The 16,175-nt window shown below is 40.7% G+C and overlaps 2 protein-coding genes across 12 annotated transcripts in view; one reads left to right on the top strand and one right to left on the bottom strand.

Annotated features, from left to right (window-relative positions):
- The window catches only part of lrrfip1a (leucine rich repeat (in FLII) interacting protein 1a), a 61,111-nt gene extending 56,508 nt beyond the window's left edge, over positions 1-4,603 (bottom strand). For all 9 annotated transcript variants that reach the window (XM_083921541.1, XM_083921534.1, XM_083921538.1 and 6 more), the window contains exon 1: positions 4,006-4,603. In XM_083921541.1, the coding sequence (XP_083777667.1) occupies positions 4,006-4,095 (90 nt within the window). In that variant the 5' untranslated portion in view covers positions 4,096-4,603. The remainder of the gene's footprint in view (positions 1-4,005) is intronic.
- A 2,397-nt stretch (positions 4,604-7,000) lies between these two features.
- Positions 7,001-15,495, top strand: LOC310952642 (ras-related protein Rab-17-like). Of its 3 annotated transcripts, none has more exons than XR_014593372.1 (5): positions 7,001-7,322; positions 9,652-9,803; positions 11,155-11,280; positions 11,433-11,857; positions 12,576-12,681. XR_014593372.1 is itself a non-coding variant. In XM_083921306.1 (5 exons), the coding sequence occupies exons 1-5, from the start codon at positions 7,142-7,144 to the stop codon at positions 12,762-12,764; spliced, it is 738 nt and encodes a 245-aa protein (XP_083777432.1). In that variant the 5' UTR covers positions 7,001-7,141; the 3' UTR covers positions 12,765-15,495. The 3 variants fall into 3 exon arrangements, 2 of the variants coding, with proteins under 2 accessions (XP_083777432.1, XP_083777433.1); XM_083921306.1 differs by having other exon boundaries at positions 11,433-11,522; positions 12,576-15,495; XM_083921307.1 differs by having other exon boundaries at positions 11,433-11,526; positions 12,576-15,495.
- The last annotated feature ends 680 nt before the right edge of the window (positions 15,496-16,175 follow it).

Raw genomic sequence — 16,175 nt, 5'->3', positions numbered from 1 at the left:
TGAGTATGTACTTTTGTGACCTAAAGAGCCCATTGCTTCTTGTCTTGCTTATATTAAAGATTCAAGCAGTAGTAAGTAACAATGTTGACCTGATAATGGTGCTGGATAAAAAGTCAAGGGCTTACCAGTTCAACAATTCATCCTCAGGGCAACATGACTTTCTATACCAAATGTCATGGCAGTCCATCCAATAGCTGTTGAGACATCTCACTAGAAATTTACAAATGTTGACTTCATGGTGGTAGAGCTGGGTGATGAATCCATTTGACCAGTTCATTCAAATTTATGGTTTAGGACGATGTTTATAAATGAAAATCTATTGTCACTTTTATTTGAATAATTATGTTTTGGAATCCCCTGAGCTCCCGTAGTCCAGAGTAACATAGTCTTGGTGATGTGTCAGGGTTGCACTTATTAATATCCCAATAGGGAAACTCTTGGTTGCTTTTGTTAATCATTTGTATTGTCTTTACAGTTTGTTCTTAAGAAATAAAAAAAAAATGGTGTGAAAATGTTTTTTTTTCTAAATTTTCAAAATGCTGTGACCTGGCTCTTCATGTGTAAATCACTTCTGAGACAAATATTTAAGGTATCCGGCTGTTAAGTCTGACGTGACACCCTTTCAGAATACGATTTCCGTGTCCAAACGCTCCGTTGAGTATGCTAACTTCATGCTACAAATGAATGTTTACAACTGTTGAACACAGGTGGGGAACCAGCTCCCTGAGGTACAGAACTACTAATGCTCTGGTATTCTGTGCTGACATTCTTTCCTACTGTGTGGTCTTCTTCCATGTGGCCCACAGTATTGACAGTTCCTCTGAATGCTATTATTCTAAAGGGGAGAAGAGAAATGTACAGTCACATACTACTGATGGACCACTTCCACAACTTATAACAGCAACTCTCCAACCCTCTGTTCTATACAAACTTTCTACAACAGTGCCGAACAATTCCATGCAGCAATGGCTGTTTTCATGCTGTTGAGATGGCCAGTTGGTGAGCCCCATCTCTCCTCCTCCATCCCCATCCCCCATCAACCCCAACCCCACCCCCACCCATAGACCCAATCTAAAACTGGGGTGCAGCAACAGCTGATCTTTCAGGAACGTCTATTTTTAAAACTCTTTTGCAGAACGGGCCAACTCATCAGGTCTGACATACCGTCCTGTCAGAGGACTGCCAGTGAGGGACTTGACCCCTCTGCTACTTAAAGGCACAGACGTTCTCTGTGCTGCACAGATGTGACAGAACACTGGCCACAATTACTGCTTTATTGTTGGTGATGTGCCTCGCTACCACAAGAAACAGATGATTCATTCATCAAAGAGAACCTCCTGTTTGGATATTGTTTATCTGCTGCTGACTAAATCTGCATGAACTCTGTCAAACTCCTCATCTCCTCAAACCTCATGGAACATTTCTGCTACTGCAAATACACAACAAGAAGCCACGGGAATGTGCAACCTCAGACACACTACTGCAGTGTAAATAGCCAGCTAAGCAGTTTAGAGAAGATAACACACAGCTAAACCTTGGTAGGCTTGGGCACTTTTTACTTCAGACATTTACAGCTAAAAAGTGATGACAATAGAGTGTGTGTAAATGTCAGTTAACAGTGACATGCAAATTTGCTGAAACATCCGGGTTGGGTTAGCAAAGACTCAACTTCCTCCCAACTGAAGAAAGCTTGCCAAAGCTGCCCTGAATAAGGGCGATGGCCATGATGGCGAAGTTCAGGGTTTTATGCTCACGCCTTCACTGGAGGAAAAACTCAAATGCTGCTGGGTAGCAGGATCTAGGGCTGCACGACATGAGGAAATGATCCAACTGTCTTTATTTTGACTGGTATTTCAATTGCAATAAGAATCACAATAGTGATCGTTTTTGCATTGTTAGTCTCATTTTCATTAAAACAAATATTAAAAAGATCATGGTATGATTTTTGCAAGGATCTGTACTGTTTGTTAAGTTTTCAGAATAGAATTTGTTATTTTGGACGCATATTTTTTTCTTTAACAAATTTTGTGATCCATGTTTCATTCATTTATGTTCATTGCTCTATATTTCCTAAATATAAATTATATCAATTTCAAAGATATGCACTACGGTGCTTTGAAACAGTACGTATCAGGCTTTGGTTTGTTTTCAGTGGAGGGTTGGCATTTAGCTTTGATATTAAACCCAAATATTGATTTTCTGCCTGTGTTTCACACCGCAAGGGCTCCAGCGCAGACAAGAGTGTAGGGTATCACACTTCAAAAAGGCTGACTGAAGTCTTGAAGACACTAGGCATTATTCCTACCACAAAACATTCATTTATCCTACACTAGACCCATCATAATAAAGAGATTAGAAAGCTTGAAACAGTGTCACAACATGACTTCAGCACCTGTTAGAAACAACCGTGTGTAAGTGCTGCCAACTTCAGTCCTGCATTGTTGAGAAGTTGCCCAACGACTCCAGCAGGTTAGCACATGAAAGGCTTATTCCTTACAGTACAGTAAACCATTTTAATCAGCTGCAAGTAACAAACAAAACACAAGAGCTGCCCTGCACTGTATCGCATGCAGTCTGGAGCATAGAGAGATCTTTCTACAATGACCACCATAACTTTTAATGATAATATGTAATCATTTTTATGTCTGAGTTCATACAATAAAGTCATGTTTTGACAACATTGCCATATTGTGTGTTGGGCTGATGCAGTTCACCATTAGATCAGCCAACAGCAGCCCTGTCTTGAAGTACAGCCATCACACTAAGAAGATAACCGTCCTTGCACCTATCAAAACCTGCAGTCACATGTTACTTAAGCTTGCACCCTTTATAATTTATCTATTTCTTTGTTATGCTTGTGTTAACTGGATACTCCTTTATTTACCATGCAGGTGTTTTTGCATATTTCAGCATATATACTTTGTTGTTTTAAAGCAATCTTTTTCATTTGTGTTATGTCATCGTACCATGGACGTGCACAGGAAAATCTTCTTCTTCATCAGCTTGTGGATTAAATGGTTATAGGTGCAAACTCACAGGTCTTAGATTAAATAGACCAATCATATAAGAGTTTTTAATACACACCCTACCTGCAGTTATGTTACCAGGCAACACTACCTAATTAGACTTGCTGTTATCAAGCGTGTTTCAAGTCTCTACAAGTTCATTTTCATACTGTGCTGAAAGGAAATTAGGATATATGCTTAAAAGTTGGCGATACAAAGTCTCCAAATGATAGGAAATGAAGGCACTGATGACATGTAGAGTTTGACTGCGTAGAGTGGTAGGCTGTTTCCGTCCATGGAGACTAAATTCAGTATAACTGGATATGAAAGGGTAGGGCTGGCCGATGATTTGATGTTATTGTTTATCATCTTTCAAATGAATGGTACTGTGATGAAATCACACTGTATATCTGGATATTGTGAGTCACACTTGATAAGAACAAGCACATACACACTTCTTTTCTCTGAAATTCTGATGTGAAATATTTTCAGTTTATATTTCGTACTAAAGTTGTTCATAAAGAGAAAACACCATTTTTTTCATTTATTGTTTATTTATCTCACACAGGGTAGTTTTTAATCATGATGTCATTATTTATATATTGAATTACCAGAGAACATGCTATATCGTGATAATAAACAGTTATCAAGATATGAAATTATCTACATCAGGATGTATGATTGTGGCCATGCTGTTCGGACCTATGACGACTGGTAGTTCACCTGGTGGAGTGGGGGTGCAGGAAGTCTGTGTCCTTACAACAGCAGCCGTGGGTTCGAATACGACCCATAGCTTTTAAGCCCCGTGTCTCCCCCTGTACTGTGTATCTCAAACCATGTCTATCATAAAGACCAAAAGCCTAAAAAAATGACATGAAAGTTGAAAACTGAATATCAGCATCTGTCAAGAGGAAAACCCGGCCCTGACCTATGTGCTGTTTCACTCATTTCAGCGCTGACAGGAAAGCTTTACTCAACGGTTAACACGTCCTCCACTCACCTCTCTCGCTATGAGATTTAGGGCATCGTCCTCTGCCGTCGACCTCTCCTTCTTGGTGGATCTTTTCCGTCCTGCGCCCTGAGTGCCCATGTTTTCTCGAGCACGTACCCACGCGCTGTGGATGAAGTCACACTTGTGGTCCAGAGAGCGCACGGAATAATCCAAACAGAGCCGCGATAGAGCTAGCGAGTGCGCCTCATGTGTCGCTAAAACTTAAAATGAAAGGCGCAGACGTGAAACAGTCGCGTTGACGGTGCGGGCCATTGTCAGACATCCGTTTTACACTTCCTCCTGTGTTTCTGGAGCGACGCGGCGGAGGCTCGCGACCAAGTCTGCTTCAAACTGTGACGGGCGGCATCTGCCCCACGTGCGCTTCTGATGCGTTCACGAGCAGATACGGTGACTGTGGTTTCTGTCTGTCACTTTAAACCGTGTCCTCGTACCTGTTGGGTATTCTGTGAACCCAGAACAAAAACACCGACATTTAAAAAAAGAAACAATAACTCGAGCTAAACTGCCATTTTTTAACAATAGTTGAAATAGTGTCGTGTTTATGTAGCATAAGCGGCAGTGTGACTCCTGACTGGTCCACAGCAAGAGCCTCGACCCCGTCACACCGACAAACTTCAGAGCCTGTGCTCAAATCAAGATGCCTTCACGTGATGTCGGATTTATGGGCTACAATAGAAACGCTGGTTGTTTTAGCAATTAACCACACTGGCAAAGCAAAAATTGCATATGGCACCCCAATGACCTTTATCAATGCTACTAATAGGTCATTGCATGATTGATTAAACGTCCTCTGCACTTCATCTCACATTACTTTTGTTGCATAGCTTATCTTGGATTTCCTCTACATATGTTGGTGAGGACATTCATTGGTGGCTCACTGTAGAGGATAATGGGTTTTTGTGCTGTGTTTGGGTGATTTGTACAGAAGGGGAGTCTAGAAAAAGTGTCTTCGCATGAACCCGATATCAGTAGGTCGGGTACCAAGCCAAAGCTTTAAAGCACTACAAGCGCCTCTACATGTTCTCTCTACAGTCTTAAAACGCCAACATCCATTTTACAGCAACAAAAAAGATCAGTAAATTTGTTTCGTAAATAAGGACAAACTTAAAAAAAAAAAACACACTTACAACCCCGTCCAGGGGTTGGATTTCAGCCAGAGACCGCAGCTCCTGCATGGGCAGCCACTCTCTCACACACACCCTCTGCTATTTTGGATGATCAGCGAACTCTAAAAACAGTGCTGCGTTTCTTAAAGAGGTAGACAATACCTCCGCCTAGATTGGCACACTGTCGACCCCATGCTCTGGCTGTAATGGTCCGGTATAGTGTGTCTGGGAGAGTCAGTGGTGACTTCACTAGACACCTTTTAGATCTTGTGGCATCACTAAAACTATCATTTGAAATAAGCTTTGTGAAATGTTTATATTCTACATCAATGTCTTATTTATTCATTCAGAATTTCCAGATGAAGTAGCCTGCTATATATGCCAATTTTACAACTTTAACATACAACTATTTTATTAATACAGCAGCTTTTATTTTAAATGTAGGCTGAATTACACATGTTGCTTAAAATAATCCTGTTTGTGATCATTGCCCTATTGATAACAGTTTATCCCATCACTTTGTGAGAAGCATCTAAGATCTAAACCTCATAGAGAATCTCTGGAAAATCCTTGGAGACAAAGTAATGTCTATGAAACCCACTCCAGTTAGTGAACTGTGGAAGAGACTGAGTCAGAATGCACCAAGATCAAAGCAGAGCAGTGTGAGAAACTAGTGATGTCCTGTGGGCGCAAATGTGCAGAAGTCATTCAAAGCTGTGGCCTCTACACTTCCTGTTCATTTTTGAATCCTAGAGATGAAAACATTGTTGAAATCTTCTCCTCTGACACAATGGTTACTGTTCTCTAATGTTGATCACTGTCTTTACACTAAATAAAGGTTTTTGTTGAAGTGCCTTGGTTATTTAAAAAAACAAAAACATGATAGCACAGCAGTGGTATTGCCACAGCTGATATTCTATACAAAATAACAATATTTTAGAATTAATCAAGTATTAATCATTTGTTCTCTAATAGTGATCTCCAATGTAAGTAGTAGGCCTTTCTCATAATCCATGGACAAAGCACTTGCCATACAGCCCTTTAGGACATCCCTCATATTTCCTAATACTAAAGTGGTTTCCAAACCATACTTCAATATCTGATTCATTTTAACATTTTATTGATTATGATTGACAGACACTGCCTATATGAGTACAGGTACAAATCATAGTTTGTATTATTATTATTATGCTGTAGTTTTTGTTTTTTGCAAATAACTTTTCTGAATGCCAATTGTTTTTATTTTGAAAGTCTAAATGAAATGTGACGATATTTCACAAAATAATTTCGGATAGATTTATAACAGATACATGCTGATAGACTGAGCCCAATACTTTATTGGCACCACTAGGCTGAAATGATGCAATGGCGCCCTCTTGTGTTGATACAGTGGCATGCAAGGAGCTACACAGAAAGAGAGGAGGCCCACTGTCGTCTGTGATATATGAACACAAAGAAACCGAAGTTGACCATACAACATACTTAACAACACATGCTGTTACAGGAAACTCATATTAAAAGCACGCTATCTGAAGTTACAAAGATATGAGCTTGTTTTGCTGTATTAAATGTTTGAACTGCATGAATACATCAATGCACTACAAAGAAACTGAGCACAGCTTCTGTTTGTATCTGACACGTAGCACTTACAACAGGGAAACAGCCCCAAACTGTGACAAAAGGCCATGATTTAATACCCTGTTTTGCATACCTCCATTTACACTTCGACCTGTGTGAGGTCTAATGAGCACACACAGTCGAGAGTGCATGTGACTAACCTAACGAGTTTTATGGCTCAGTAGTGGGTGTGTACAAGGAAGTGAAATTATGTTGTTGGCCTTTTACAAGTCAAGACTGGACTTTGATTTTACTTTTCTTTTCTGTAAAACAAGAAGAACAACAAAGAAGACATGTTAGCTCTTCTATACAGTTTGGAGTAGCTGCTGCTTCTTAGTGGGAAAGAGGCTGACTACTACCATTTGTGTTTTTTCACTCTTTTGGAGCTAAGGGAACTTCTGATGGGGGAAAAGCTCCAGAGGGTGCCGGGAGGCGCCCAGCTCAACGATGACTGTTTTAGTAGACCAGTGCGGACCCTCAGGGTTAAGATGGTACTTCTGGGAAGCTCTGGTGTGGGAAAGTCCAGCCTGGCACTACGATTTGGCAAGGATGAGTTCAGGAGTACATCACCTACTGTAGGCTGTGAGTCCATGACACTCTGCTTCTGATAGCAATGTTTACACATCAGAGTGAAACGAATTAAAGTATGAAAAAATAGATACAAATATTGCGTTTCTGTCTTGCAGCCTGTGATTACCAAATGGGTTGACAATGAGTAATGTCTCAAGTCAACTTGCATGTTTTCACAACACATTTTTTTGCTTTTTGTGTGTCTTTTCCGCCATTTAATCTCTAATGATTTATATTGTGACAAGTATACAGTAAAAAATGACAAAGCCTGCAAATGGAGGAGGTCTTAATAGATGGGTCAAACAAAACACAGGACTTTTGCAAACCAATGTACGTAACTGAGATAACAAACTTATCGTTACCCAAACCATGATCTTTTCCTACACCTCATTAAATAGTGTTGTTGCCTAAACACAGTTTAGTCGGACATCACAAGTTCAAAACTGACCAATTGGGAATGAGAGCAGTGCATTAAATGACTTGCAAAAAGCTTCAAATGCAACAAGATGACATTTGAAATATCCTTGAAAGTGGTATGCTTTTCATAAGCCTTTCCTTGAGAGATCACAGTGTGTCTCCCTGAGAGTTAGATAAGAAAATCTACACAACTCTCATGTCTAGATAAATGAAGAATGAAGACAGTTAGCTTAGCTTAGCAGAAAGACAGGGGGTGCTGGAAACAGCTAGTGTGGCTCAGTCTGATGGAAAAAAAAACACCTTTTTTACCAATTGACAAAATCTGTGGTTAGTGTAAAAACAACAAGTTATGGTCTAACAGGTAGTCATGTACTGGACTGTTTCTTGGCCAAACAATTGTCATCCCAACTTATCACACTGCTGTTTTGTCAAGACCCTTGGCATCACTTGTCATTGCTCTGGGTAGTCCTGCGCGTGTTGCTCCACTACAGTTACTGTTTTAAAGCTGAGGAACATGTGGTTAACTTTGTGAATACACTCAAAAGTACGTGGTTAGGTTTAGGCAAACCAAAACACCTGGTTAGAGCTAGGAAAAGATCATAGGTGGGTTTAAAACAAGTGCATTTGTAACATTACTAAAGTGACACATGGTACAGACGGGACATGAACAGGACATAAACATAAACCTCCTGGGTGAAAGTAAGGTGTTACCCAACCACTCCCAAAACCTGCCTCCGTACACAGAATTAAGTGCTCTAAATTGTAGAGCACTCCACATCACCATGGATGGGTTTACAGCTGAAAGGCCAGCGCGTTCGACAAACGGCTCGGGCCTTGACAAAATGGCCGTATGACATGTATTGGCAGGGAGCAGTGACTTCCTGTAGAAACCACAACTTGTCATTTTTACAACTCAGTTTTTGTAGGCTACAGATTAAACAAATAAGATATCACACGTTACCTAGTGAACTTAACTGGTGCTTGTAGGCATATTTAAAGAGCCAGATTAGCTGTTCCACTTGTTTTCAGTCTAAGCTTGTCTATGTAGTGAATAAACTTCCCATAATTGTTCAGTTCTTTACTAAGCTACCTGCTATAGCTTAATAAACTCCCCACTGGAAAGGATTCAGTACTACGGATACAACTCGTGTCACTTTACAAACTTTTATTGCACTCTCATAAGCATCCACACACTAGGTAGCCTGACTGCTACCGCTACACTGGCCTGTCAGCTTTGAAATTAGTGACGTTAAGGAGTTGGATTACTACGTTAGTTAGGTTGTAAACCTGCAACAAACACAAACACAGAACCCAGAATTAACTAATGAAATTATACAATGATGTGATATCAATTCTTGATTTGAATTACTAGCAATGCTAGTTAATAGTCATTCACCGGCAAGGCGTACCAGCCCTGACCATCAATTGAATGAAAATGAAACCTAAAGGCGAACCGCCAGCACACTGTGACTAACTAAGCATACACAGACACCAGGAATAATAATAAAACAACCCGTAACCTGGCATGATTATAACATATATGAAATATAACAGAAACTATGCCTGCATTCAGTATAAGGTGGTAAAATGTACACATTTGTTTCCTCAAATAGCCCAGAACATAATCATAACATCTATCATATACAGTATATACGGTATACAAACAATAGTCTTGCCTGCAGGAAAGTTCTACAGTAATGTTTAACTTACATGTTTATCATAGTTTGATAGTTAATTGCTTAGTTTGGCATGCAACTGCCACTTATATCTGCAATTTTATACACATGTTCTGATCTACTGATTCTCACAAACATTCTTTCACTAGCTAAATTGCAAATTGATTGATTGAGCCAGGACCATCTCTAAAGACTCAGTAGTGACAATTAAATCCCTTCTGGTGTCATTGTGCTGTTTGGCCCCTCAGGTGCCTACTTGACCCGGCTGGTGCATTTGAGTGATGTCACTCTTCGCTTCGAGATATGGGACACGGCAGGGCAGGAAAAATACCACAGTGTCACCCCACTTTACTACAGAGGAGCCCACGCTGCACTCTTGGTCTACGATATCAGCAAAAAGGTAAAAGTAACACACACCTGACCATGGAAATGACTCATCTTATCTGGGCTGGAACTTATGTTATTGTTATACACTGGAGATCAAAATTAGATATAAATTATATGGAAGTGTAGAGGCCACAGCTTTGAATGACTTCAGCACATCTGCACCCACAGGACATCACTAGTTTCTCACAATGCTCTGGTTTTGATCTTGGTCCATTCTTCTTCAGTCTCTTCCACAGTTCACTAACTGGACTGGGTTTCTTAGACTTTACTTTGTCTCTAAGGATTTTCCAGAGATTCTCTATGAGGTTTAGATCTGGACTGGTTTCAGTATTCTTAGCTTCAAGGAACTGCTTCACCTGTTTTACAGTGAGACAGGGGACATTGTCTTGTATGAAAATTGCAGCTGATTGGGAGACAATTGCAGTGGAGGTGTTGCATGTTGCCGAAGGAGGTTCACATAAACATTTGCATTCACCCTGCCATGGAGCTGTACAAGAGGCCCAACTCCTGCTGCAGAAAACATCCCCAAACCATGACACTTCCTCCTCCAAATGGAACTGACTTCTTTACACACTTTGGGTTCAGTCTTTCCCCAGTCCTACGCCCAACATAATGTTTCCATCAGACCCAAATAAACTGAACATCCTCTCATCACTGAAGTCACTCTGGACCAGTTCTCCTCTGTCCACACAACATTTTTATTCTTTCTGCTGATGAGAGGTTTGGTCACTGCAGAGTGGGCTTTCAGTCCAAAAAGTCTTAAGCGACGAGACACTGTGTGCAGAGACAGATCCTTGTCCTTTTCAGCACTGAACTGGAGACCAACTCCAGCTGCAGTGTTGAACTGATTTACCATTGAGAGTCTTCTCATAATTCTGTCCTCTCATGCAATTGTTTTACATGGACGATCGGCCTTTTTCAGGGACTTCAATGAATCTGTGTCCTTGTAAAGCTTCAATATTCCTGATATTCACAGACTGTGAACGCCCAACCTCTCTCTGATTGCTGAGAGGGTCAACCCTTTGGCCTTCATCTGGACAACCTGCTGTCTCAGGGTTTCAGTCTCCTTAGAGCAGCTGACATCTTACAAAGTAACCAGGAGAGCTGCCAGATAAATAGGGTGTGTCCAACAATGAAGTCAATTGTCCCCAGGTGCAGATTAACAGCAATAACTGGGAGATAACTGGAAGTCTTCTCTAATATTGCTCACTTATTTAAACAGCGGTATAGCCACAGTGGATATTCTATCAAATTATGAACAATAAAAGATAACAGTATTTCAGAATAAATCAAGTATTAATACTTTAATAATAATATATTTTAATTTCCAGTTTATATCATTGTGTATGTTTGTGTCACTATAGGAAACATTTATCAGAGCTCAAGTGTGGCTTAAAGAGCTTGAAAAACAGTACATCCCAGGTACTACTGTCATATGGCTGGTCGGCAACAAGGGAGATCTGGCACAGGATCGACAGGTCTCAGTGCAGGTACACACACACACACACACACACACACACACACACACACACACACACACACACACACACACACACACACACACACATTTCACAGCAGTGTCCCATTTAATGCATGTTTCAGTATATGATATTCAAGTTCTGGTTTCTCTGTCATCATACAGGAAGGACAGAGCCTGGCCAATGACAGGGGCTTATTGTTTACAGAGACATCAGCCCTGTCAGGGGATCGAGTCTGCCAGCTGCTGCTAGCTGTAGGTAAGTATGGGTTTTGAAGGAAACACAATTAAAAACATTTTTTTTATATACTTTTATTGCCTGAACTCAGCCTCCCAGGCTTTCGCTGCATTCCAAATTGCATACTTTTTCTACTTCAGCTGCCTTACAGAGTACATACAGCTGCATAGAGTATGCATACAGCTGGGACATACTACTTCATCATAAGCTTGCAACTTGATCTTTGACCCTCTAGCTCATATATGTGTCACAGGCTTCTATCAATGAGCTATCTTCAAGCTGTCATCTGTCTGTGGCTCGGCCGATGTATCTTCCACTACGCAGAGGAATGTGGGTCAGAGTAATGAGAAAAGTATGTTAGCTTGCATACTGCAATAATGTGACCGGATGCAGTAGGACATCCTGGTATTTTTGGCATGCTGCATTTGACATTTTATGTATTGGGACGTACTAAATATTTTTCTGGCATACTTAATAGTATGGAAGTATGGGTATTGAAATGCACCCTGTGTTTTGCCCCGGCAAGTTCCATCAATCAGATGCTTTAAAATATACTAGAAGATGAAGATTATGGCTGTTGTTAGGGTGAGCTAATCTTACTAAAGAAAGCTGGATTCATGCAGTCTGAAAAGACTGCCTGACAGACTAGTCACTGGGAACAAAGGTCCAACGGACAAAGAAATGCCACTGTCTACCATGTTATTATGAATGCCACAATGGGCAACACACACCCTACATAATTAAGTGGTTAGGTAGATGTTTGAGGTAAAGCATTGCCCTAGAGTAGCAAGGGTCAGGATAACCCATTGGTCATGGGATAAGACCAGAGCAAGAAAAGCATTCATTATATTGCCTACATCCACCACTGGAGAGCAGTAGATACAAACATGAGGAGCAAATACCCTTTATCTGTAAGCTATACATGATTATTGGCAGTATAAAAACAAAAATATTGTGTAAGTATAGGTCTGAGGTGCCAGTTTTCTTTTGCAACTTTAACTCTTGGCCTCTAAGATGTCTGCATGTACTACTGTGAGTGTGATGTCTTTGGTAACACAGCTCTGATTCAGCCCACAGAGTGTGCGAGTGTGTTGGAGCCCAGCAGGGAGGTCTGTCAGAGTGGAAGGACACACCACATGTGGATCTGCATCATAGAGACACATCCAATCCTTTTGCATCTTGTTGCAAAGTTGGACCCTAACCTCACTGACTGTCAATTGCATTGCTGCTTGTCCTGGTTTCTGTCTTCATCATTTTAAAGCTGCACTGGGTAACACATAAGCCGATGGTATACATCAAAACATTTCTGGATCTGTGGTTCTATTCGAGTTTGAGTCTACTAAAGCATGGCACAAATAGCATTTATTCTGCAATATAAGTTCTCCCACCCTCTAATTTGACCCATAGGAGCGTTTCCTTAATTTATTCCCCTACCAGTGGCAGCAGATCAACACGTCCACATGACTAAAACGGTCACTGTTTTAAACATGTGGTTAACGCTAGTGATGTCCAAATGAAGCTTCATGAAGCATTAGTTGTATTTGTTGAGTCCACTAGATGGAGCTCTTGGTTTAAAGAAAAGGGCTCAATGAATGGTGATTCAGTGTGTTTTCAACCCTTTGTTGAACAGAGAGCTCTATCTAGTGGACTTCAATGTGACATAAACAGCAGCTTCCTGGGCGAAAGTCCTGTATTTGTTTGACCCATCAGGTTGATTTGATTTTCCACAGTGGGTTCAGGATCAACCCCCTCAGTCTCTACTTCAGATTTTGGATTGATACCCATTACCTTCATTCTGTGTCTCCTGTCTGTGATTGAACTTAGCCGAGATCCCCCAAGCAGAGTTCAGTTAAATGTACTTTCTGAGAGAAATCCTGTCAAAGATGATACATATAATAATTAAAACAATTTCAGCAGTCAAAATTTTGAAAAGTATTCCCACTGTGCAATATGCTGCATTCTGCTGGGGTTGAGTAGTAAAATATTTAGTTTGAGCCTGGGTGGGTGAGTCGCAGAAGTGCTGTAAGTGATACAAGCATTTGCCTAATTTGCATAACTTTAATTGTAAATAAAAAATTCAAAAATGTCTGTGGTTAACTGAACCAGTGAGATTATTGCTTTTAAAGAAATAACATTTAATGCTTTGGAAAATACTTGTATTTGCTTTCTGTCCGAGAATGAGATGAAATATTTAACATCCATTGCTTTTGTCTGCACATTAAGTAAGGTGCTGGAGACAGGATATGTTAATCTAGACTGACTCCACATCTCTGATTTGATCAGTGATTCAAACAGAATATATTAAGTGATACCACGGTGCGTTTCCACTATAGTCGAATACCCTGCAGGAGGCGGGTCTATCTCGCCGAAACGCCCCTAAGTTGCATGTGAGTCACTGGAGCGGCTGTTTAAGCGGCTGTTTGTTGGCCCTGTGGGAGAGCAGGGACTTTTTTTCCTCCCCAGAGAGAAGCCTGGTTGCTGATTGGATGTAACTCTCAGCAGGATGTGACGCGTGGTAGAACAGACGCCACAACAACACGGCGAAGTAGAGTAGACACTTTGATCCAGGGGTGTAGTAGAACGCAGCGCAGAAAATGCTCTGTGCACGCACATCTTTGCACGGGCCTGTTAAAATAAGTGCTGCAGCGACCGGGTTAGATTCTGATCTGCGGCCCTTTGCTTCATGCTCCCTCTTGCTCTCTCTCTCTCTCTCTCTCTCTCTCTCTCTCTCTCTCTCTCTCTCTCTCTCTCTCTCTCTCTCTCTCTCTCCCATTTTCACCATAGACTGTCTATGATTTTCACACACCTTATTGCAGGCAGGAAGCAAGTCTGTCTGTCAGCACACTTTTACAGCGACTGGAATTTTTAAGGCGGAATGTTTTCTTTTACTTGTACTTAAGTCTAAATTGAGAATCATACGGGCTGCCTTAAATCAAACTTCAATTATTCTGTATTTCTCACTTGGAGGAAGAACAGTGTGCCAATTTATCAAACCTCCCATTTCACCGAGACAGCTCTTGTAAAGGTCTTCAATAACATCCACTTAAACACAGACAATGGCAAAATTTCTCAGTATTATTGGATTCCAGTGCTGCATTTGACACAGTTGATCACAACATATTACTAGCTGGCTGGGACTATTTGGCACAATATTAAAATGGTTTGAGTTCTACTTGAATGACAGGGACTACTTTGTGTTTGTATTTACACATCTGAGTGGGCAAAAATTACATGTGGAGTTCCCCAAGGCTCCAGTCTGGGGCCTCTTCTGTTTAATATCTACATGCTGCCAATGGCTCAGCTCATGCAAAACAACAACATATGTTACTAGAGCTACAAACATACAAAAACAGGCTCTAACATTTTGGACACATCTTAATTCAAGTGCAAAAGATACACTTCCACTCATAGCACTAAAAAGCCAAGAGCTGAACCCTGAAACCAGCCCCCTCAGTCAGCTGATGGTGAAGCTGATCAACCAGGCTCCCATCAGCACTGTTTCAACACAACAGAATCAAAGTCATTATGAACCAGTCAAAAGATTGGTATTTGGAACATTGGACAGATGTAACTAAAAAAGTAGACTCAATTGTTGTCTGACTCTAAACAGCAGACTGTCAGCAGAGACAGGAAGACACAGACAGACATGGCTGCCCAGAGAGGAGTGTGGATGTGGTCACTGTTTGACGGGGGAGGGAGAGACGGAGATGCACTTCCTCCTTCACTGTGAGAAGTTCTCCTCACCGAGAGACTTCCACTACAGGGAAACAGTGAAGAGCCTTCCACACTTTGAAATGATGAGCCAAGAGGAGAAAGTGTCTGTTCTCCTGGGTGAAGGGACAGCAGTGGCCCTTGCAGCTCAGTATGTCTCTGTCTGCCACCACCATGGCCACCATGAATACAGCATCTGATCAGCTCCTGTTCCTCTCAACTCACCATTTTGACTTCATGTATTCTGCATTGTTTGTTGTGAAATGTTTCTTGATTTAAATTGAATACTATTTTTATGTACCAATGAATTATATTTTTTTGATATACATTTTTTGTGTTACTACATAAATATATGTTATGCTTTGGCAATACTGTTAATATAACATTCATGACAATAAAGCCAATTGAATTTAATTGAATTGAAATTGAATTGAGAGAAATGTTTCAATGAAAGACTGCTTATCTCATTTATTTTCCATGTTTATTGTTTACTGATATACTATCACTATTATCATGACCACTTATATTTTATTATTGTTTATTATTGTTTTACACACACCTACACAGAAAAATGCATGTACGCACACACACACCACACACCACTTGGCTCCAAATGTTGACTTTTGACTGCTGAGTGGTTTAAAATGCAGCTGAGATCTTAGATGATAATTGGCAGTGAAATGAAAGCTTTTGTTGTGCTGATTGAAACCAAGCTCCTGTAAGGCCCGAGGGTCTGCTGGTGCTCGTTTGGTTTGGATGCCTCACTGAAACAAAGAAACATCTCAAACTGAGCTGAGGAAATGCAGGGAAGTGATTTGGTTGTCATTAGGAATGTATAAATCATGTGAAGAAAAACAGTCAGTACTGTTGTTTCAGATGTTGCAGCTGTTGTGCAAACCCCTTGAGTGATCTAAGACAAGGATAAACAACTGAAAACTGGAGTATGAAGCCCTGCAGAG

This window comes from Echiichthys vipera (genome assembly GCF_963691815.1).
Source record: "Echiichthys vipera genome assembly, chromosome: 10".
Classification (NCBI taxonomy): Eukaryota; Metazoa; Chordata; class Actinopteri; order Perciformes; family Trachinidae; genus Echiichthys; species Echiichthys vipera.
This window is presented reverse-complemented; position numbering and strand designations above follow the sequence as displayed.